The sequence below is a fragment of the Trachymyrmex septentrionalis genome, unplaced genomic scaffold (genome assembly GCF_001594115.1).
Source record: "Trachymyrmex septentrionalis isolate Tsep2-gDNA-1 unplaced genomic scaffold, Tsep1.0 scaffold107, whole genome shotgun sequence".
NCBI classification, from domain to species: domain Eukaryota; kingdom Metazoa; phylum Arthropoda; class Insecta; order Hymenoptera; family Formicidae; genus Trachymyrmex; species Trachymyrmex septentrionalis.
Genome location: NW_017304196.1, coordinates 315,402 through 337,355, shown reverse-complemented (window position 1 = coordinate 337,355; position 21,954 = coordinate 315,402). Strand labels below are relative to the sequence as shown.

The window sequence follows — 21,954 nt, the reverse complement described above, 5'->3', positions numbered from 1 at the left end:
AAAGTCTTCCACAGGTTATTATGTATATATATATATATATATATATATATATATATATATATATTTCATGTAATTATAATAAATTCGATGTTTAAATATCAGTCACGTCGTTACGTAATCTTTGAAAATATAACCGACAATTAGCATAACAAATAGAAATGTAATTTAAAGAGATGTTCATAACTTGCATCACGTCAATTTTTATTTGTGTGAATCTTTTTATATATATCTTTCAACAGTTATATATAAATTACCATCTACAACTAAACAGGCTGATGTATATGCTTTTCCAAGATCGTTGTAAGCCACACACGTGTATTCTCCTTCATCTTCAGGATAGACATGTTGGATATTTAATCGTGCTGTTTCACCATCGAATTCAGTAGCAAAATCGCCTACCATAGCTATAATCTGATAAAAAATATTTTAAATGTTATGTTAGTTTAATAGCTATGTATGTGCGATATTACTAAGCATTTCAATCTCTTATTACTTTGCCTCCACGTTCCCAACGAACCAAAGGTGGTTCTGGCGTGGCGTAAACTTTACACTCCAAGGAGACAGCGTCGCCGTCGCAACACCGAAGATCTCGCAATTCTCTCTTTATAATCGGCAGAGTCAATACCTTTCTATAGAGTTTAATGTTTTATTAATGGAACGAAAGTAAATAGAAACTTACATACGTCATTAAACTGTCGTAATAGCTTACCCGTGAGGAGATTTCTGCGTTTGTTCCTCTTTGCCTTGTCCTGGAAAAGATCGTTGAAATAAATTTATATAATGTAAAGCAAATTTTGTTCGTGTCTCGAAATTTACCTTTGGCATAAATTTGCAAGGAAATTACAGCTTTAGCTTCCCCATGGCAGTTGCGAGCTATTACGGAATATGTTCCAGTAAAGTCGAGCTTAGCGTAAGGTATTTCTAACCGATATTGTGGTCCTGCACCTATCAGCCGGAAGTGAGGTGCGTCCTTATAATAATTAGGCTGTAAAACAGAATTCATATAAAATATGATAAAAAAATTAAAGCATTTAACCTGAGCATTTAAGACCATAAATACTGCAAGCAAATTTAACTGAATCGAATTTCGTATGTATACTGTTTCTTATTAATGTTTGTTCCGTTCTCCTTTATTTCATACACGTGAATCATTGCTGATCGTAACATACTCGGCCACAAGTGTAATTTTAAATTGTTGAGGCATAAAGAAGTAGTGACTCAAAAAATCTTTAATTAAACAATGTAAAAACCATTTGGATATTAATATCTTTGCAATGATAATGTCATTTAATTTGACAGCATTTAATTTATGATACCATAATAAATAGCAAGGATGTATCAATTTGAATGACAAGTTGATTTAACAAGTTGATTATCCTCAATCGTGATCACTTGTGCATAATTATATTATGTTCGTGTCAGATAACTTTAATTTATAATTTTTAATCTCCAAGTATGACACAGGCATTAGATCGCTTGGATCTTCTGGTGAATGTATTTAGATCGCGTCTGTGTTGTATTGATAGACTAGTTTTTACGTAAGACGGGGTTAAAACTCAGCGTGTGATGTGTTAGAGACAATGAAGACTGTAAAAAAAGAAAGAGAGAGAGAGAGAGAGAGAGAGAGAGAGAGAGAGAGAAAGAGAGAGAAATGTCTTCGTCACGGTTCTAGTCCATATAGGGAGCGAAAGTTGAACAGATGTTCTGGTTAAACATACTATACATATAAGTACCAATATATATATTCTTGTTCCTCGTTATATATTTTTATTTTAAAGATTTAATATATTTTAACAATGATATATGAGAAAGCTATGATCTTTAATTCTTGAATTTTAGTCGTATCTTACATCTATCACATTAGAGTGCCAAGATCCGCCTGCGCTAAAATTTGCGGAGGATATTTTCCGATTACAAAAAATAGATATTATAAATTCTTCTCTAATCTAAAAGACTCTTGGCCTTTCTTATATAGTATATTCATAACATTATTTACCATAGAATTATTTATATATATAATTGCATACAATAAAACGGAATATAGAATAAAATTAAACCTTTAATTTCAAATTAAATTAAATTTTTAATAAATTTTGTGAGTTAAACAACTATGTTTAAAATCGTACATTATTTATTAAATATATATTATATCTGGCAATATACAACATTGCGTATCCGTAAATAAAAAAAAATTAGCTTGATTTAGAGTTTAGGATTTTGATTTTTTTCTTTTAGGTCTAATTATAAATAATTTTTTTTTTTTACACTAATTCACAAAGTTTTATGCAAGAGTAATGTGGAGACTGTTTCTAGAATAATTTTTGATATTGAGTCTAAATCTGTTATTAAAATATTTTCTTTAATTTCTATTTTAGAAATATGAGAAAATATTTTTCTTTTTAATATTATATAATAAAGTTTTATTGAAATTGAAAAATAAATCAAAAGTATTTATTAAATAATGTCGTTTAATTTTTGTTTTTTTATGATTTTGGATTGATTTCATGTATTAAAAATTATCAATGGTCGTTTAGCAACACGTTCAATTTTAGTCGTTTCAACATTCCTGATGGAAATATTTACTTTGCTCATCACTTATTGCATCCAAATTATTTGGAGAGGAATTCTCTACATTCTGAAATCTCACTCTAAAGAGTGAAAATATTGAGCGAGTTTTGAAAAAGGATGGCTTAATTTTTAATTTTTAAGAGTGAGATTTCACTTTTTAAAATATTAGATTCACTCTAAAAGTTTTAGATTTTAAAAATTGACATGCTGCATCTTAAAAAGTTATATCTTTAAATTAATATGGTATATTTAAAAAATTTGAGTTAATGAAATTTTTCTGGTAACAGATTTGAACTTAATGCCCCAAAATATGTTAAAAAAGTTGTTTATTTTTCTGTTATTAAAATTATTAAAAATTTGTAAACTAGTGTTATTTAAATTAATAATTTAATGTCATACTTACACTATCGTATTTCACATTGAATTAAATCTAATTTTCTTGGTGAATATAATATATAAAATAATTAAATAAAAACTTGTCTGTTAATTGCTAGAAATTGTGAATTTGATAAAAATAGATTAAGAGCATGTGTTTCATAAATTAAATCGAAATATTCACGTTTTGCACAGAACGATGGTTTCATGTCATACTTATAGCGATCAAAAATTGAAGCGGCTATTCGTTTGCTAAAGTTGCACGATGACTGTTTGGTGCTTGTATTACAGTACCGATTCATCGGCGAAAGAAGGCCAAGTTGGTCTTGACGACAAGTGGGGATACTATTCTGTGCGTATTTTACGGATATGCACATTTTCCTTTTGGTCAGTGCACCTTTTGTTTCCTATCTTGGATTCGTATATCATTATGACAATATATGTATAACAAATCTCTTTCTAAATGCAGTATATGTATATTAAATCTTATTCCTTCGTCTATATTAAAAAATGTAATATGACGTAATGTGTTACCATATAAGAAACTGTTCAATGTCAATGCCATTTCCTTCGGCGTATATAATGTCTTGCCTGCTTATGGTTGCAATACGTTTTCTGTTACGCTCTGATATGTAGTCATTTTTTCGCAGATACCTTGACCCATAAAACAAGTCACACACAGATCAAGTCAACATTAGACACATATGTCATTTCATCATTTGCTCATTGTTTATTTTTTTACAATTGTCTATAATTTTTAATTAAAATATTAAGATTAGGTTACTTTTTAATTAACCTAAACACATATTGAACGTTCTTATAAGATCAGTTTTCTTCATTTTTTAAAATTTTATGCCCCTCTAGTTATTACATCACATTGATATTTGAAAAGAAGCAGAGTCTCGTAAATGAAATAAGTTGGAAAACTAAGAAAATATTTGTAACAGTATACCTTGAGAAAGTCGCGCAGCCATATTACTTCCGGTTTAGGATCTCCGACCACTTCACAAAGAATGATAACCGTATCTCCCTCGATTGCTTCAGTTGATAAAGGTTTTGTGACAAAAAGAGGTTCCTTTGAATATCTAAAAGTAGAATTTCATTTACAACTTTATATTGGTAAGATAAGTTATAATGATTGAACGCCAAAATAAATCATAATGATTGAACTTACGGTACATCTGGACTTGTAATATTAGCTGATTCGTTAATGAACGATTGATCCTGGATCGCGGCTGTGACAGCTACCCTGGTGGATGTCTCTGCTTGACCGACTACATTTGTTGCAGTACAACTGTAAACTCCTGCGTCTCGCGTAGTAACATTAGCCAAAGAGAATTGAATGGTACCGTCGTGACTTAATGTCATTACCGCTCTTCTATTGGGTCGTAAGCGAATACCATCGCGATGCCTACGCGAAAAATGCAATCATAAAATGAAAAAAAAAAAGTATTTATTTTGAACCATGTTATCATAAATGTAAGTATCGTTAATTGTAATCATCGCTCACCAGACGACACCAACACACGGATAAGCTTCAAGTTGTGCCGACATTCGTAGTTCCCCGCCCGAATGAATCGTGTAAGCTACGTTGAGATCACGAAGAAATTCCGGTGCAATGTAGGCTCGAATTCCTTTGTCTACCACGAGAGTACATCGACATGAAACTGAGCCGTTTATATTCCTCGCTGTCACCATGTAACATCCAGAATCCTCAAGAGCAGACTGAATTATTTCCAAAGTATGAAAATTTGAGTCATCATTCCAAAAGATGTGATGGTCTAAAGAAAGGAACATTTAGCGAAACGTCAATATAGGAAATTTCATGTCAGACAATGAATTAATTACCATCTTGAGAGATTTCCGTTCCGTCTTTATACCAAACAATTTCTGGAACGGGATATCCGATGACTTGACAAGTAAGCCTTACCGGATAAGTTGTTTGCACTCGCCTGTCCCGTATTCTCATGGTAAATTGCGGCGGTCTATCTTCCGATTCGATGCTCAAACTTTTAATAGAATTATATCATGTTATTATCAGTTTTGTTTTATTAAGATAATACCTTGTTTTACCTCGTTTTAAGTTTAGCATCAGCCTCAATAATTCTTGGATCAGTAACAACGAGAATTCTAGCGAACGATGACACTTTACCGATTCTATTGTTCGCCTCGCAAACGTATCTTCCAGAATCATCCTCTTTAACATTTGCAATTGCTAAAGAATATTTAGAACCATCATAACATATCGCAAATCTGGTATCATTGTACGAATTAATTTCTGTTGTTTCGCGATACCATCGTACTTCCATTTTGGAATCACTGCGAATCTAAGGAAAATTGAAATTATCATATAAAATAAGATGTGTATAATGTATATGTATAAAATAAGGAACATTAATTAAAAATATAGTAAAATACTACACTTTCATAGGTATATAAACTTGCCTCACATTCCAATTTTACAGATGTTCCTTCGAGAGTTTTTAATTGACCCGGTAAAATTTTTGTGAATTCTGGAAGATCGGTACTTTCGATAACCAACACTGAATTCTTCATCGTAACTGGTTCGCCCCATCCATAACGATTTCGCGGTGTTACGCGAAATTTGTATTCTCCACCTGATCGCAAATTGAATGCGTCGAATGCGTTGATTGGCGTAATTCCCAACTGATAAGATTAAATTATATTTGATTTATGAAAAAAAACAAATTAAAAAATATATATTAAATTAAAAATATTATTTTCTTTTTGTGTCTCACCTCTGCCCATCGCGCACCTCCGTCACCTCCTAACAGCCAAGCTTCCACTTTATAAGCGACCACCGGTGCAGATCCTCTTCTTTCTGCTTTACCCCAACTCAATGAGAGCCAGCTTTTTCCACCATCAATAACAACTGGTTCGCTACTGATCGGACCGGGCACGTCTGAAAATTATAAGATATATAAATATAGAATTATTTATATACTTAATTGCTATTGTTAAACTTATAAAAACTTTTTTATGAAAATTTGTATATTATAGGAATAACTTTCATCTATTGGCTAACCTCGATGTCCATACAAATATTCCAAAAAGTCAGTGATTAAACAATTCTTGGTCCATGAACGTCTTAAGCGCGAAATAGTGATATCTTCGTTTTCGACATTGATAGTCATTTCATGACCATGTGGCATCATTTTTATTTTATTTTTATTGTATTTATTTTAGCAATATATACATATTTATTAATACTTGCAAATCAAACGCGATATTAAAGAAAGAAATTTTAATATTAAAAAAAAAATGACAGAAAGAAATATATTTAACATATTATTATCATGCTATAAAAATATTAGAGGAGTAATGATAAATTTTGTGGCAATTTAGCATTTATCAAAAGATATTGATGAAACGAATAAAAAATTCTTCACTTTGCGATATACTTCTTCTCAGCACAATATATCGTGATAAAATTGAAAGTTTTGTAAAGTAGAGTGTATAAAGTGATACGCGTTCAGACGATGACTGAATTTTGAATTTGTAGAATTCGTGAGATGCTGGTGGGAGATGAGTAAGAAGACAAACTAAAATAACCTGTCTCAAAATGTTCCTCGAATGAAGGAAACTTGAATATTCTCTTGTCGTGTTTATTTTATATTACAAGTACAAGACTTGGAAAATGTACTAATTCTGAATTCATTTGAGGATATCGGTTCACTTACATTGCAGGATATCAACTCATTCTAAAGATTACATTTACATATATTTAAGAAAATCTTTGATCAGCATATTAATTCGATGAATAGTCAAATGAAATATTAATATCAGTTTGCGTGATCATTTAATCCAGGCGTCAACTGGCGTTTAGCCATTAAAATTTAAGCCAAGCATACGATGTTGCAGTTGATATAGAATTGTCATTCTAATTTTAATATATTCTACAATAATGTCGTGACATCTTAATTGAAATTTATTACTACATTAAATATCTATTTTATTCATGCAAGTAATATACATTACAAAATCTCACTATTCTTCTCGCATTTTCCCTTAGCTAATATTACACGCGCGCGCGCGTGTGTGTGTATGTGTGTGTGCGAGACATAAAAATAATTGCAAAATCACTTACTTCTCACGTAGGACATGTCATCGTTGTATTCTTCTGTGTCACGCTCAGTAACAGAATTCCAATCTGATAATGGAGTCAATGATCTAGCACGTTGCTTTATCTATTTGAATAAGGTATTAATTATATGTTTTTTTAGAATTCAATTAAATTTATAAAGATTCTCACCTTGATTGAGAAGAAACTTCTGTCACAGCCATATCTATTTTTAATTAAAATGCAATAGGTACCTTCATCAGAAGATACAACTCTTTTTAATGTTAATCTGACGTAATCATCAATACTTTCCTTGTACGATCTCGGTCCATCCGTAATGTCTGTTAATCCCTTCATCCATATTACTAAAATAGTGAAAGAAAAGTTAGGCAAAGAATAAAAAAAGAGAACTAAAGAAAAATATAAACTTTAATTCTAATTGATATTCACGGATCTAGTGGATATTGTCTTCAACTACGTTGTGAAAAATTGTTTATTTTCGTAGTCTGTTACATAATTTAAGTTACATAATCTTATTTCTCGAATTTTGATCTTCAAAATGAAAAAAAATCATTCAGTTACGTTAAGCAAAGATACATTGATTTAAAATACACTGGACCCATGAATACCAGTGAAGAAAATTCTGAAGCGAATACCGATAAATACGGTTAATTTAAGAAAATATGAGAAATTAAGAGAGAATTGCTTTATCGAAGTCTTACTTCGAGGCTTAGGAATACCGCTAACTCGGAAGGATATACTAATGTCTTCGCCAACGATTACATCGATCGATTTCTTGGAAGGTCTCGAGACGAATATTGCAGGTTTTCCCCCATGCTCTCCAGCGCTCGATGACATTACATCCACTGTCGCGCTTGTATCCATTTGTCCATAAGCGTTAATTGCTCTATAAACGTATGTATCCTTTTCTGGCTCTGTCGCGTCAGGCGCAATTAAGGTATAAAGTCCACGTTCTACAAAGGTTCTTGCTTTTGGTACCGTAATTGGCTCCTTTCGATCGCTGCGTAGCCACTTCACTTCAGGAGATGATATACCTACAATAGATTAAGAAGAACTTCATAATTTGATATATAATTTACTCTTTTAATGAGCATTTTATTTACCTTTGAGTTCTACTTCACGACCGATAGATCCGTCAGTGGGCACGCTATAATCCTTTGATAAGTTGGAGAACCGTGGTCTTCGTGCAAATTTCGATCTAATTTCGTCGTTTAACCGTGAATTGTTTATGGATCGCCAATCTAAAATTGTGTTATTATATAATATTTAAAGGCATTGATAATAACATATAATATTTCAATCACCTTCAATATTAACAGTATGAGATATTTCTTCAGTATGTAACTCGTTTGTTGCGCGACACGTATATTGTCCATTATCAGTGACATCAGGATCTGTTATTTCCAATCGATAGATATCATCATCGTGATAGCTCTGTTTGTAACGTTCACCTTGAAGAATCATTCCGCCTTTTAGCCAGGAAATCATAGGAATCGGATGTGCTCGTACACAACATTCCAGGATCAGTTTACGATCAGAATATCGATAAGTATCTATAAGGAAAAGTGGTTTATTCTTCAAAAAATTCATATAAATTAATACGCTTTAAAACGTGTATACTTGTGCATATATACCTTTAATTGATTTTACAAAAGTTGGAGGTAAACATATAGGTTTATGATCGGAGTAAACTCGTAAGATAGATTCGGTAGTCGAAGTGCCATGTGTATTTTCAGCTACGCATGAGTATATTCCGGCATCTTCAGGAAGTGCATCCTGTAATTCTAAATAAGCCATACCGTTTTCGAATCGCATTTTATAACGATTGTCAGATGCATTTAGTTTTTGATCGTCTTTAGTCCAATAGATGCGTGGTTCTGGATTACCAAGAACGGTGCAGGTCAGTCTTACTCTCATACCAACTTCTATGGTTCTGTTTGTCAATCTCGTACAAAACGATGGTTTCTTTGGTTTAGCCCACTGAAGATTCTGTAATGTTAACATTTTTTAAATTTTAAGATTCTTCTTTATTTAAATTGTTAAAAGCAGTAGTTTAATATTAAATAACTACCTCATTTTGACGAAGGTCAGTGAAGCTGGACGGTTCAGACATATAAGTATTGAAATTGATACGTGAGATAGCATTTGCTTTTGTACGTCGAAGAGATCGCATGCACGTACTAGGTACAATAGTAGCATCGCTATCCTCAGTTGAATAATTTTCATATTTCAGCAAATTGATCGATCTCACGCGAATCATGCGATTTTCTCTTTTTCTGCGCCTTTTGTACAATGATCTTGTATCGAAATAATATTTATCCGTGGAAGGACTATGTAATTTATAATCCCAATAATTATCAAATCTTTTTCTACTTAGTGATGTTAAAGAATCTCTCCAACTGTATGATCTGGAAGTACTCGAAAGCATTGGGATGTCAGAATTAAATCGAAAAATATGTTGTCGAGAATAATCAACATTGAAAAACATTGACGTCGATTTGTCTGGCTTGTATGTGTTTTCCAACATATTTCTAAGAAAACGATCAGATTCATTTTCGCGTTTTCTAGACCATTCATTTTCTCTTATTTGCTCTTTTTTTCTCTGTCTATTTCTAAATCTCTCTTCTTCTTGTCTTTTTCGTAATCTTTGTTCTTCTTCCCATATTAATCTAGCAGTCTCATCTCTCCTAATTTCTTTTTCCATTCGATGTAGCCTTTTATCAATATCTCTCTCCTGATAATCGTTTTCTTCTTTCTGTACTCTGCGTTCACCACTTCTGTTAACGCGTTCTTCTCTCGTATATAACCAATTTTCATTGCTTTGCAGTTTTCTCTGTTTCCATTCCTCTTCCTTTTTCAATCTCTCCTCTTTAATATTCGGTTTGCTCTTTTCTTCTTGTTTTCGAAGTATTTTCTCATCGTTTTGTTCTTTTTGATTCTCGTCCATTTGCAAACATAAATTTTTATCTTTTTTTAATTCTTGGATGTCATCGTTTTTTATTTTTTCTTTCTGATTTTGTTTTATTTGTATTATTTGATTTTGTTCTTGATCTTCAATTATTTCTTTATATTTTCTTCCAAATTTGTTTGTATCATTTTCTTTCTTTATATCATTTGTATATTTATGTTGTGTTTGCTGTATTATTTCTTCTGTTTCAACAATTTCATCTTTCTTTTTTATTGATTCCTCTATTATCCTTTTTATTTCTTTACTTTCTATTTTATCTCTTTCCTGCGTGGCTAGATTCTTATCCTTTTCTATATTTTTCTTAATATTTACTTGTTCATCTCGTGCTATTTTCATTTCATCAAGCTTGGTTGTGTCTTTCTGTTTTTCATCCCCTTTCCTCGATATTTTTATTTCATCCTTTTTCTCTTCTGCTTCTTGTTTTATTATCTCTCCTTTTTTACTAGCATCATCTTTTTTTTCTTTTAATTTTTCAGCCTTTTCACTTTTTACTTCTTTACTTTTTTCTTCTTTTACTTTTACTATCGTATCCTCGTTCAACTCTTTTTCTTCTTTTTTTATTTCTTCCACTTGTTCTTTTTGTTTTGGTTTTTTAATCTTTTCTTCTTTCTTTCTCAACTCTTCAGTCTGTAGATCTTCAGTTTTTTCGGTTCCTTCTTCTTTTATTTTTTTTGTTATCTCTTTTTTCTTCTGTTCTTGCTCTTTTAACTTTTCGTTTTTCTTTTCGAACTCTTCAATCTTCTGATCTCTTATTTTGTCGCTTTCTTCTTCTTTTATCCTTTTTACTATCTCTTCTTTCTTCTGTTCTTCTTGTTCCGCTGCTTCTTTAATTTTTTCCGTTACATTTTGATGTTCTGGTTGTTCATGTTTTTCTTCTTTTATTTTCTCTTGTGCGGATTCTTCCTTTGCACTGATTTTTTCTTTTTCCTTTTTCATTTCTTCAATCCTTTTATTTTTAATCTTTTCATCTTCTTCCTCTTTTACTTTTTCTTTTGTTTCCTGTTGTTCGTATTTAATTTTTTTCTTTTCTTCCTTTTGTTCTTTTTCTTTTTTTAGATTAACGTTTTCTTCTTTTTTCTGAACGTTGTCATTTTGTGCAGTACTTTTTACATCTTTAAGATCTTCCTGCTCCTTTTTCAATTCTTCTTCTTTGAGAATTTTTTGCTCTATATTTTTCTTTATTTCTTTAATTTCTGTTTCGTTGTCACACTCGTTCTTTTCTTTTTGTTTTATTTCAACTTCTATTTTTACAGATTCCTGTTTCTTTTGTTGCGTTTTATTAATTTCTTTTTCTTTTTCTCGATTTTTTTCTTCTTCCCCTTTAGCTTTATCTTTTTCCGCATGTTCGGTCAATTTTAATTTTTCAATATTTTTTGTATTTTTCTGTTGTTCCCTTTTTTCAATTTTTCCTGCATCTTCTTCCTTTTCTTTTGATTCTTGCTCTACTTTTCTTTCTACATTTTTAGATTCTTTTGTTATTTTATTTTCCGTTTTTTCTTTAATGCTGTGATCTGTTTCAGCTTTCGTATATTCATCTACATTTTTCGTCTCTTGTATAATTTCTTGCTTCTTTTGTTCGTTTTCTGCTTCCTCTTTTTCTATCTTTTCTTTATTTCCTTGTTCACTTTTTCTTTCTCTCATTTCTTCAGCATTTATAAATTTTTCACATTCCTCTATTTCGTTTTTCACATTTTTGGCTGTACTCATCTCTTCTTGCTGATTTTTAATTTCTTTCATTTTTTCAGTTTCTTTATGCCTTTTAGAGTCGTCAGTTTCTTGTACTTTTTTACATTCTTGCTTTAGCTTTTTATCTTTTATACTTTTTTCATTTTGCTCTGTTTCTTCCTTTAATTCAATTTTCTTGCTTTCCTGTTCTTCATTTACTTTTTGTATTTTTTGAATTAAATTCTCTTCCTCTTGTTCCTCATTTTTATTTTCTATTTGATTAACTTTTTCTTCATGTATTAACTTCGTTAATTTTTCATCATCTATTTCTTTCTTCTGTTCTATTTTTTCTGATTTCTTTGTGTCTTCTTTATCTTTCGTATCATTGGTTATTGCAGAGTCTATATCTTTTATCAACTTAATTTCTTCCATTTCTTTTTTCATTATTTCTTTTTTAGTTTTATTGTCTTTTTTGTCAGCTGTTTCAATTTCAAATGTTTTATTTTTTTCCTTTATGGATTTTTTTTGAAGAGCCGTTTTATATTTATCTATTAATAAAATTGTTTCTTGCAAAGACTGATCAGATGTAATATTTATCGCAGTTAGCAGTTTACAAATTGGTTTCTCAAGAATCATTAATCCATCTAGTATTGTTTCTTCGCACCATATTTTTTTTGTTGCTTCTACTGATTCTTGTAATTCGAGTAGACATGGTATCAAATTTTTCGAAAGACCATCAAAGTTTGTATGTTGCGGTTCCACCAATGGTTTATCAGCTGACTGTTCTCGCATTACAGCTATAGATTTCTCTAATCTCTGAAGAGCATTAATCATTGAATTAGAAGTATTTGGTTTTTCTTGTATCTGTATAATACATTGTTTAATATTCTCTAAAGATTTTGTCAACATTCCAAGTGCTTCGTATTCGATATTAATTTCAACGATTGACACCTGTTGTTGCTTTAATTTGTTTTCGATGGATTCAATTGAGTTGTTAATATCTGAAATATTATTTATTATTTTCATTGATAATTCCAAAAGCTTTTTATTTTGTTGCATAGATACAACTGTTTCGAGCACGTTTAACATTAGTTCTAATGGTCTTTCCAAATAATTTAAACATACGTTTGAAGACGTTTTTATAGTTTCAATAGAGCATTTTAATTCGGTTAATGGTGTAATGAGAGTGGCGGATATCGTAGTATCAATTTCTATTGTATCTGATTGTTTGAACACTGTTTTATCATCAATTTCTTCTTTAAGAAATAAAATGCATTTCTCAAAATTGGAAAGAGACTCGATAAAAGCGTCAATACTATTTTTGTCTTCAACAGTACCTAAATTAAATTTATTTTTTAGTATCACTAAGTTCTCTTGTACATTAATAAGTGGTATTTCCATCGTTTTGAGAGTTTCAATTTGGGTAGAATCACCTTCTATACGTGATATCGCGAATTTAATGCTTTTCATTAATTTTACTAATTTTTCGATAATTGACCAGTCTGATATTAAAGTTCTTGTTTGCTCTTTCACAGTTATAGTTTCAGGTTCTACTATGCTGCATTGTCGAATATCAGCAATTGATCTTTCTATTTCATGCAGAGGAGTTGCTAAACATTCCGTAATACAGTTATTTGCATCTTCGGACATCAGTTCAACATCCGGCGATATCACTCGTGTTTCTAAAACAGATATAGCACGTTGGAGATCAAATAGAGGTTCAACTAATGCATTCAATATGACATCATTCTTTCGATCCGTTGATGTTTCAACCAGTATATGATCCTCTATTACAGCAATAGAATGACGCAATTCTTCAAGTGGTTCTATTAAAGGACAATGAATAAATTCATTTTCATCATCAATGGCAAATGAATGTTCATTAGCACGTTCAATAGCCATTTGTTCTTCAATAATTATTGCAACTGCATGTTTTAATTCCGATAGAGGTTCTATTATTGTTTTCATCAATGAAATATTTTCTTTTTCCGACAAAGAATCCGTCGTATCATATGGCTGGACTGTTTTCTGTTCTTCGATGATCAACGCTAGGCATTCTCGTAGTTCAGTTAATGGTTTTGCTAATGTTTTCAACGTAGAGGTATCATCTTCGGTCATCGACGTTGCATTTTCAACTGGGGATTCGATCGTTCCTTGATCGATTACCATTGGACGCGTAATTCTTGAAGAAGATTCATCGATTACATCTGCCCATGTATTTAAAGACGAAACATCTTCAGAAATAGTGTCTGCCACAGGTTCTATAATAATCTGCTGATAGTTACACATTGCTATATGTTCCGTCAGATTATGAAGAGTTTCAGCAAAAGTATTCAATGCCGAAATATTTTGTTGTTGTTCAAGTTCGTTTAAAAAATCTGGTGCAATTGCAGTTACTTGCTGAATAGATGCGATAGAAGCTTTCAAATCCACTAAAGGCTGCGCGATTGATTTCAGTAAAGCGTCAGTTTCTACTTTTGATATAATTTCACTTCCTGCTTCTAATATCACGTGTTCTTGTACAATAGCAATAGACTTTTGTATTTCCTCAAGAATAGGTTGTAGAGCAAGTTTTTCTAGGCTTACAAAAGATGATTCAGTTATTAGGGGGTGTGTATCGTGTTCAATAATATGCTCCTTTTGCACGGTTGCGATAAAAGATTTTTCAAGTTGTTGCAAGGGACTAACAAGACTGCTTAACACAGTAACTGGTTTCCTTATTTCTGTAACATTTAAAATCTCAGATTCTTGCATTTTAGTTTCTTCAATAGTTAGAATCTGTTCTTGTAATAACCGCAAAGGTGCAATAATATTTTCAATAAGATGTGTGTCTATATTATTGGTCTGTTTTAATTCTACATTTGTTGTAAACGCTTTGATAATTTTTGGTCGTTTAATAACAACGGAACAACATTTTTTGAACTCTTCAATAGATTTCGCGAATGTTTGCAACGCGGATGCATTCTCAATTTCTACAATCTGTTGACCAGCGTTTTCTATTGCATTCAATTGTTGCAGAACTACCATCGACGTTCTTAAATTATTAAGTGATCCAACAAAGTTCTTCAATGTTACTAAATCATCTGTATTCATATCCACAAGTACATCCTGGATTGTCGTCAATTGATCTAGAATTATTGTCACGGATTTATTCAAATTATCCAATATCGGTTTGATTGACAATTGTTGCAAGGCAAGGACGGTTTCTTCATAAGATGCAGTTAAGAATGATTGCTGTAATTCTTGCAATGGTTGTATCATACATTCTAAAGTAACAGCTTTCTTTGATTCTCTTGTTTCCAACGTTTGGGATACTTGATCTTCGAGTTTTAGTATTGCATTTTGTAGCTCTTCAATTGGAATAGTTATCATTTTCAGTATAGAAGTTTCAGTAATTGCTTGCTTTTCAATATCTTGTTTAGTTATAGCCATCAGTTGACTCGCTATTTCTTCTACTGAGTTTGCAAACGATAGTACAGTTAATACTTTCTCAGTTTCAGTACTTTTTTCAGTATGATCAACAATTTCTTTGACTGTTGTTAACGGTAATTTCAGATTTTCTAGAGCTTCATTCAATGTTTTTAACATAGGAACATCATTCAAGATTGATTGCTCCTGAACTAAAATAATCGAGTTTCTCAGTTCTTCTAGCACAAGTTTTAAATTTGCACTTGCCAATAAATTTTGACTTTCACCAAGTTCTTCCTCCTTCATGATTATAGTTTCCTGCGTACCTATAATTAATAATTGTTTCAATTTTTCTAAAGAATCTATCACTATATGTAACTGAGCGGTCTCTTTTTTCTGTTCTGGCATCTCTAATAATCCAGCTTTATAAATATTAAGGTTTTCAATTTGAGAAAGTGTTTCTTGTAAAATATGAATTGAATCAACAGTCTTATGTAAAACTTTTGGATCCAGCTCTTGATCTTTTTGTTTAATAATTTTTAACAGTGGCACAGATTCCATTTTCATTTGACTAATAATAGATATAAATCTTTCCCCATATTGCACTAGCGATTTAATAAGATTTTGCAAAATTGTGATCTGTTTAACATTTGATAATTTTGCTTCCTGCTGGATAAATTGAGTAATTGTTGAATCAGATTGAATGCAAGCAATTGACGTTCTCAAGTCTTTTAATGGTTCCATGATAGCTTGTACTAAAAATGACTTAGACGTTTCACTCGAACTGGCTTTAGCTACAGCATTAAGTTCCATTTGTTCTTGAACTGTAGCAATTGACGTTTGTAATTCTTCCAAAATTTTTATAGATAATTTCAATAATGTCACCGTATTTTTTTTAATACTTTCGGTAACATTAGACGATAATGCAAATTGTAAATTTAGTAACTGTTCCGTCAAATCCGAAAACTTAATTGTTTTCTTATTGGAAGATTCTAAAATTTCCATTTCTCCAATTTCATTAAATGATTTACACAATGTTTGAAGAGAAGAGATAATTGCTTCTAAAGTTTCATCTTTTATTTGTTCTTCCTGAATCATACTATTATCAGATACTTGAGTTAATTCTAACTTTTGTTGATCGATCGTTGCAAAGTTGTGTTCTTCAATTTTTTCTAAAGGTTTTGCTATCGATTTTATCATTCTTATATTTTCAGGAAGTAATTCTTCGATTTGACTGGACTCTAAAGATGTTAATGCTTGTTGCGGCATTTCTACTGCATCTTGTTTTATTGAATCATCTATTTCTTCAGTAAGTATTTTATCTGCTTTTGCTTCGACGAGTTTTAAATTATCAATGGCTTTTAATTCGATCATGTCCGTGGAAGGCAAACCAGACTCTAAAAGTAAAGTCTTGTTACATTTTATCTGTTCCTGAGATTCCATTATAGCTTCTATGAGCTCCTCAAGGGGTTGCGCAGTTGTTTCTTCAATAGCTTTTGTTTCTTCCTTTAATTTCGATATTTCCGTTTCTCTTTCGTCAGCGATATTAACACATTTTGATATTTGTATTTCATTTAGAGATTTAATGGTATCATTAATACATGATATTAAGGTCTTCGGGATTGCAGATAGTTCTTCATCTTTATCAATATATTTGTCTTCATCGATTGTTTGACATATAGATGTTAATACATTTTCAAGAGCATCTAAAGGTTTAGAGATAAATGGTAAAGTCGCCATAATGCTCTCCTTTAATTCTGGTTTCACTCCTTTATGAGTCAAAAAAATGACCGTGTTGACAGCTCGTTCGAAATCAGCAAGAATATTTTCCATATGAGAGAATTTACTATCTAATAATATACTGATAAATGAGGAAGGTATTACTGTCTTAATAGAAATATTTGTAGCTTGTAGATCGTTAAAAATTTGTATTAAGGCTGTCAATTCTTGTATTTTCCGTTTATTTTCCTCAGATTTTGAAATCAGAGATTCTTGTTTAGCAGATTTCACAAAATTAATCAATTCTTTTAACGGCTGTATTAAATTACTTATTGCAGAATTAAATTTTATTATATCACTTGTTAAATGTTTTCGGTTTTCATTTTCTTTCTGATCTTCTTTACTTTTTCTCATATCCGCTAGATCATTTTTTGAGTGTTCGACGGAAATTATTGCTTCTAGATTTTCTAAAACTGGTATTTGTGCCGTCGTAGATGTATTTTCAATTTCAGATTGAACATTAATTTCTTGAATTATTGCTTTAGATGGCGGTATTTCCGTGATCGTCATTACACTTTCAATTTCTTCTTGTGATACCTCAATAACTTCATCAATAACACTTTCTACTTTCGTAATAATCATGCTCACTTTTTGTTCAACTATTTTTTCTATGACACCAATAGAATCTTTCACGTAATCTAAAACATCTATAACAGCAGAAAAAGTCTCTATGATCGGTGCTCCTTCAGAAGCACCTTCTTGAACAAGTCCTATTCTGTGAGCCGATAGGGAAGAACTTAATTCTGAAATAGAATCGGCTAGTTCTTGAAGCTGAACTATTAAATTATACGAAATTGCTGAAGGCGTTTTCTCCGCATTTTCTTTCAGAATGTTTAATGCCGATAGAAGTTGATTAGTCGGATAAAGAAAGCCTTCTACGATAGCTTCTTCATCAATTAATTCACTACCAACTTGATTGAATTGCGTTTGTGCAAAAGAGATTTGTTTTTGTAATGCTTCCAAACATCTGGACACTATTCCATATGTACTTTTATCGGTGTGTTCTTTTAAAGTTATTATAGCGTTATTTAAGCGATTTAATGTGCCGGTAAGTCGATGCTGAAGAGAAATATTGGTACTACTAGATCGGCGCGAATAATCTGTCTTTCCAATTTGTTTTTGTACTTGTAGAATAGCAGAATTGAGCAATGTCAAGGACTCATTAAATAAGAAAGGTTCTTCCATATTTGCAGTTATTTCAACAGTGTGACAAACTTGTTTTCGCAAACCATCGATCGCTCGCAGAATAACGCTTCTCCTCTCGTCTAATAAAGAAGCTTCAGGAACTAAACTTCTTCGACTGCTCTGTACCATTGAAAGACAACTATGAAATTCTAATAGGGGTTCAAGCAGGTTTCGTAATTCAAGAATTAATGATTCTCGTCGTTCTAATACGTCTACTTTTTGAATAGTACTCTTAATATCTTCTAAAAGAGCAGCGATAGGTTTTCCTAAAATATTTGCTACGTCAGTTTCGAGAGTTTTTTCCGCAGCTTTCTCTAGATCGCTCATACGTTCTAAAATACTTTCCAATGGTTTTGAGATGTCCCAGAGATATTCCAAAATTTTTCGTCTTAACGATATTCTTTGAATTACAATTGGAATTTCCATTTTTATATCTTCTATCACGCATAGAAGAAATTCAAATTCCTTTTTTATATCTCCATCTATACTGATAAAATCTTTTATCTGTCTTATCACGACGTTTTCTATAATATTCAATAACGGAGTAAACCGATTTAGTATTATGAGTTCTGAAACATCGTGTTCGTGCGGTTTGGAAAGAAGATTTCGTATATTTGTCAATGGCTGTATTAAGTTAGTCAGCACCAAAGTTGTCTGATTAAGTTTTTTTTTGAATAAATCAGTTTTTTCACCGTAGACGATCATTACGCGTACTGTGGAAATAGTCCTTCTTAACTCTTCGATGGAATTAGCTAATTTTGATTGGGGAATTGTAGTAGATTGTGTTGTTGATTCTTCAAAATCGTCTAATATACTAGTTATTTCCAATTGTAACTTTTCTAAAGTTTCTGACAAGATCATAATTAATTTGCTTGCACCCTCTTCACTTTCCTGTTTTTCGTTTTTTATGATTTGTAAGACGACATCACTAGAATTGTTTTTTGTTATAGCTTGCTCACTAAGTAATGAAGTAGATTCGGCTTCAAATGGCGTTGAAGCAACTTCTGTAAGAGTACCCGGAATTGTTTCTCGAGAAGCTGTAATAGTTTCTTCTTCTATTTCTTCCGTTTCGTTAAATGCTTTAGTATTTTGTTTAAATTCTTGCTGATGAAGAATATCTTTGACTGAAAGTGATATTTGATTTTTAATTTGTTCGATGATATCTATTATCGGCCGTAGAGATTCTTCTTCCGCATGTTCACGAAGAACATCCATGATAGTTTGCAAAAGATATTTCATAGGATAATCTAATTTTTTTAATATTGAAAGATCTTCTGGTTCATGATATGTAGAAATTGCGTTTTTAAGCCTCAGTAATGGTTCTCGAAGATCAATTAATGCATCTATCAAACTGTCATCACTTGGTGATTCGGAATATGATGTTTGAATAGCAATTTGACTCACATTTCTTTTCAAGTCCTGGATTGTTAAGCTCAATGCAGATTTCATTTCATCTTCATATTGCTTTGTACTATCTTCAGATGTAGTGGATAACCAATTTTTAATAGGATCTAAAGAACGATCTATTTGACTAGCCAAATTGGATTTTGAATAACTTCTTTCTTTTTTATTTTCTTTTTGAGATTGTGTAGTACTTTCTTCTTGACATTTTTCCTTTGATATTTCTTTCGCTATAAGAACTGTATCCTTTTCTATATCTTCCAACAATTCCAACATAGGTACTATTAACTCGATCGAAGAACTATTTTCAATTACACTGTGAACTATCTCTTTCAATATACTGATGGGATTTATCAAATCATTAAGAACTTGTTCTTCTTGTGGTTCGTGCTTTTCCGTTAATAAATCTCTCTGTAGATTTAACAACGATTCACTTAGTTTGCTAATTTCTTGAATTATTTCATTATCAACTGGATTTTTTAAGTTAGCGATTGTAACAGCCGAAGAACCGATTGTCTGACGTAATGCCTCAATATTTGTAATTAAATGACACGAGGTTATATACTTTTCTTGCTTTTCTAAAACGGATGATAGAGCAAAGTGCACATTGCTTAAACTTTGATCAATGTTTAGATTTTTTAATATATTTTGAATGATTTCTGTCTCCGATAATTGTTCCACTAATTCTGATATTTGTTTATCGGTATCTTTCAATATTTTGAGAATTGATTCTATTCGAGAAATTACCTCGTGGTTTTCAAATTTTTTCAGTATGGTGATAACAACACTTTTTAATTTTACAATGGCAAAATTTATTTCTTGCACCATCGAAAGTTCACTAGAAGTACATTTCTGTGATAAAATTAATTGAAGATCCAATAAGGGCTCCCTAAATTCCATCAAACTGTTTAATGTTTCATTCTCTTTCAACATCATTGCAGAGTGTGCTGTGTGAGATACGCAGTCTCTCAATTCCGTTAAACATGCAGCAAGACCTGACGCTGTCGTAATTTGCTGTGGACTGCTAGATCCATTCATCGTAAGTTTCGAGCGTTCAATACAATCTAAAATTCTATTAAATATTGATTGAATATTGATTAATGACTCCGTAATGTCTTCAGATATATTTTGAGACACATCGGAGATTGGTTTTAGTGATGATAATTCTTTTGTTCTTCTAGTAATGTTACAAATGGGATCGCGAAATTTTTTTAAAACTGTAAGCGTCGGTTGTAAAGATAATAATTCGAAATTTTCAATAACATGTGACAACTGAGCAATAAATGGTTCGAGAATTTCGCAAATGATTTCTATATGTTCTGTTGGTGTAGTTTCATTAATTTCCTGTAACAATGCACGCAGAGGTATTTCCAGATTAGCCAAGGTTTCAATGTCCGCACCTACTCTTCTTGAATCTTCTAATAATTGACATATGTCGTCAATCTGCTTAGAAATATTTAAAAATTGTGGTATATCAAATAGTTTTTCACACAAAAGCTTCAAAGAGTTGCATAGAGCTATTCTCGACTCAAAAAGAATATCTTGTGTCGATTCTTGATTCTCTTCCGAGACATGACTGCTGATTTCCTTTACATTTGTTAAATTATCTAACAATTTTTCTTTAGTAAATAATTCTTTTACTGCTTCGGTACCATTTCTGTTATCTATTTCTGTTTTCTCAATTGATTTTGTAAGTTGATGTTTTATCTTCATATCAACTTTATCTTCCGATTCACTTCTCTCACGCTCGTAATCACCGGAGCCGGAATATTTTTCAGAATTATTTTTGTCCTTCTGTTGCTTCTTTTTTCGTTGCTTTTTTTTAGGAACACCGATCATTGAATCGAAAGAGGAATCACCACCGATACCATCGTCTAGACTGGAACCGGTTGATCTTCCTGCGCTCAAGCTGCGTTTTCTGTTATCTATTGTTCCATGTTCCAATGTCATCTGTTTCTGGACAAGACTCTCTGTGATGGAGAGATGTGCAGAGGATAAGGCGTCCGCAAAAGTGTCGCTGTCATCCTGCTTTAAAGATGAAAGCGGAGACAATGGTGGCTCATCTTTCTGTGCGCTATGAAAGCTTTCAGATTCTATGCGTTGGCTTTTTTCGCTTTTCGATAATGATAAACTCATTGATTTTTTCCTAGGTGGCCTATTAGGAACTTTTTCGTCTTCATCCACATTATATCGAGCTGATCTTTTCAAGGAACTTCGGGAATCGCGCTCAGGTGACGAAAGGACGCGCGTCATATCATCCATAATGGAGACATCTTCGAAATCAGCTTCTGTTCGTAAATCATCATTATCTTCCGCGCTTACAAAATAATCAGGAGATACATCGATTACTACAGCTTCCATTAACAAATTACTGGTCGTAGACGTTTCTTTGACAAATCTCATTGGTGGTAACTCGATCACATTGTGTTCTATACAAAAAATGTAGTTTTTTAGCGTATAATTAATACTATTATATTTTGCTGAATCAAAACAAAAATTAAAT

General features: G+C 31.7%; 1 protein-coding gene across 1 annotated transcript in view; it reads right to left on the bottom strand.

Annotated features, from left to right (window-relative positions):
* LOC108745902 (titin homolog) overlaps window positions 1-21,954 on the bottom strand; it is a 44,789-nt gene that overhangs the window by 7,987 nt on the left and 14,848 nt on the right. The window contains exons 23-40 of the mRNA XM_018482324.1: window positions 9,117-21,880; window positions 8,680-9,034; window positions 8,350-8,598; window positions 8,149-8,286; window positions 7,747-8,079; window positions 7,217-7,389; window positions 7,052-7,151; window positions 5,703-5,866; window positions 5,389-5,610; window positions 5,017-5,270; window positions 4,792-4,952; window positions 4,454-4,724; window positions 4,118-4,354; window positions 3,896-4,028; window positions 817-985; window positions 710-749; window positions 494-629; window positions 229-411 (exon numbers count right to left, since the gene is read on the bottom strand). Of these exons, the coding sequence (XP_018337826.1) occupies window positions 229-411; window positions 494-629; window positions 710-749; window positions 817-985; window positions 3,896-4,028; window positions 4,118-4,354; window positions 4,454-4,724; window positions 4,792-4,952; window positions 5,017-5,270; window positions 5,389-5,610; window positions 5,703-5,866; window positions 7,052-7,151; window positions 7,217-7,389; window positions 7,747-8,079; window positions 8,149-8,286; window positions 8,350-8,598; window positions 8,680-9,034; window positions 9,117-21,880 (16,082 nt within the window). The remainder of the gene's footprint in view (window positions 1-228; window positions 412-493; window positions 630-709; window positions 750-816; window positions 986-3,895; window positions 4,029-4,117; window positions 4,355-4,453; window positions 4,725-4,791; window positions 4,953-5,016; window positions 5,271-5,388; window positions 5,611-5,702; window positions 5,867-7,051; window positions 7,152-7,216; window positions 7,390-7,746; window positions 8,080-8,148; window positions 8,287-8,349; window positions 8,599-8,679; window positions 9,035-9,116; window positions 21,881-21,954) is intronic.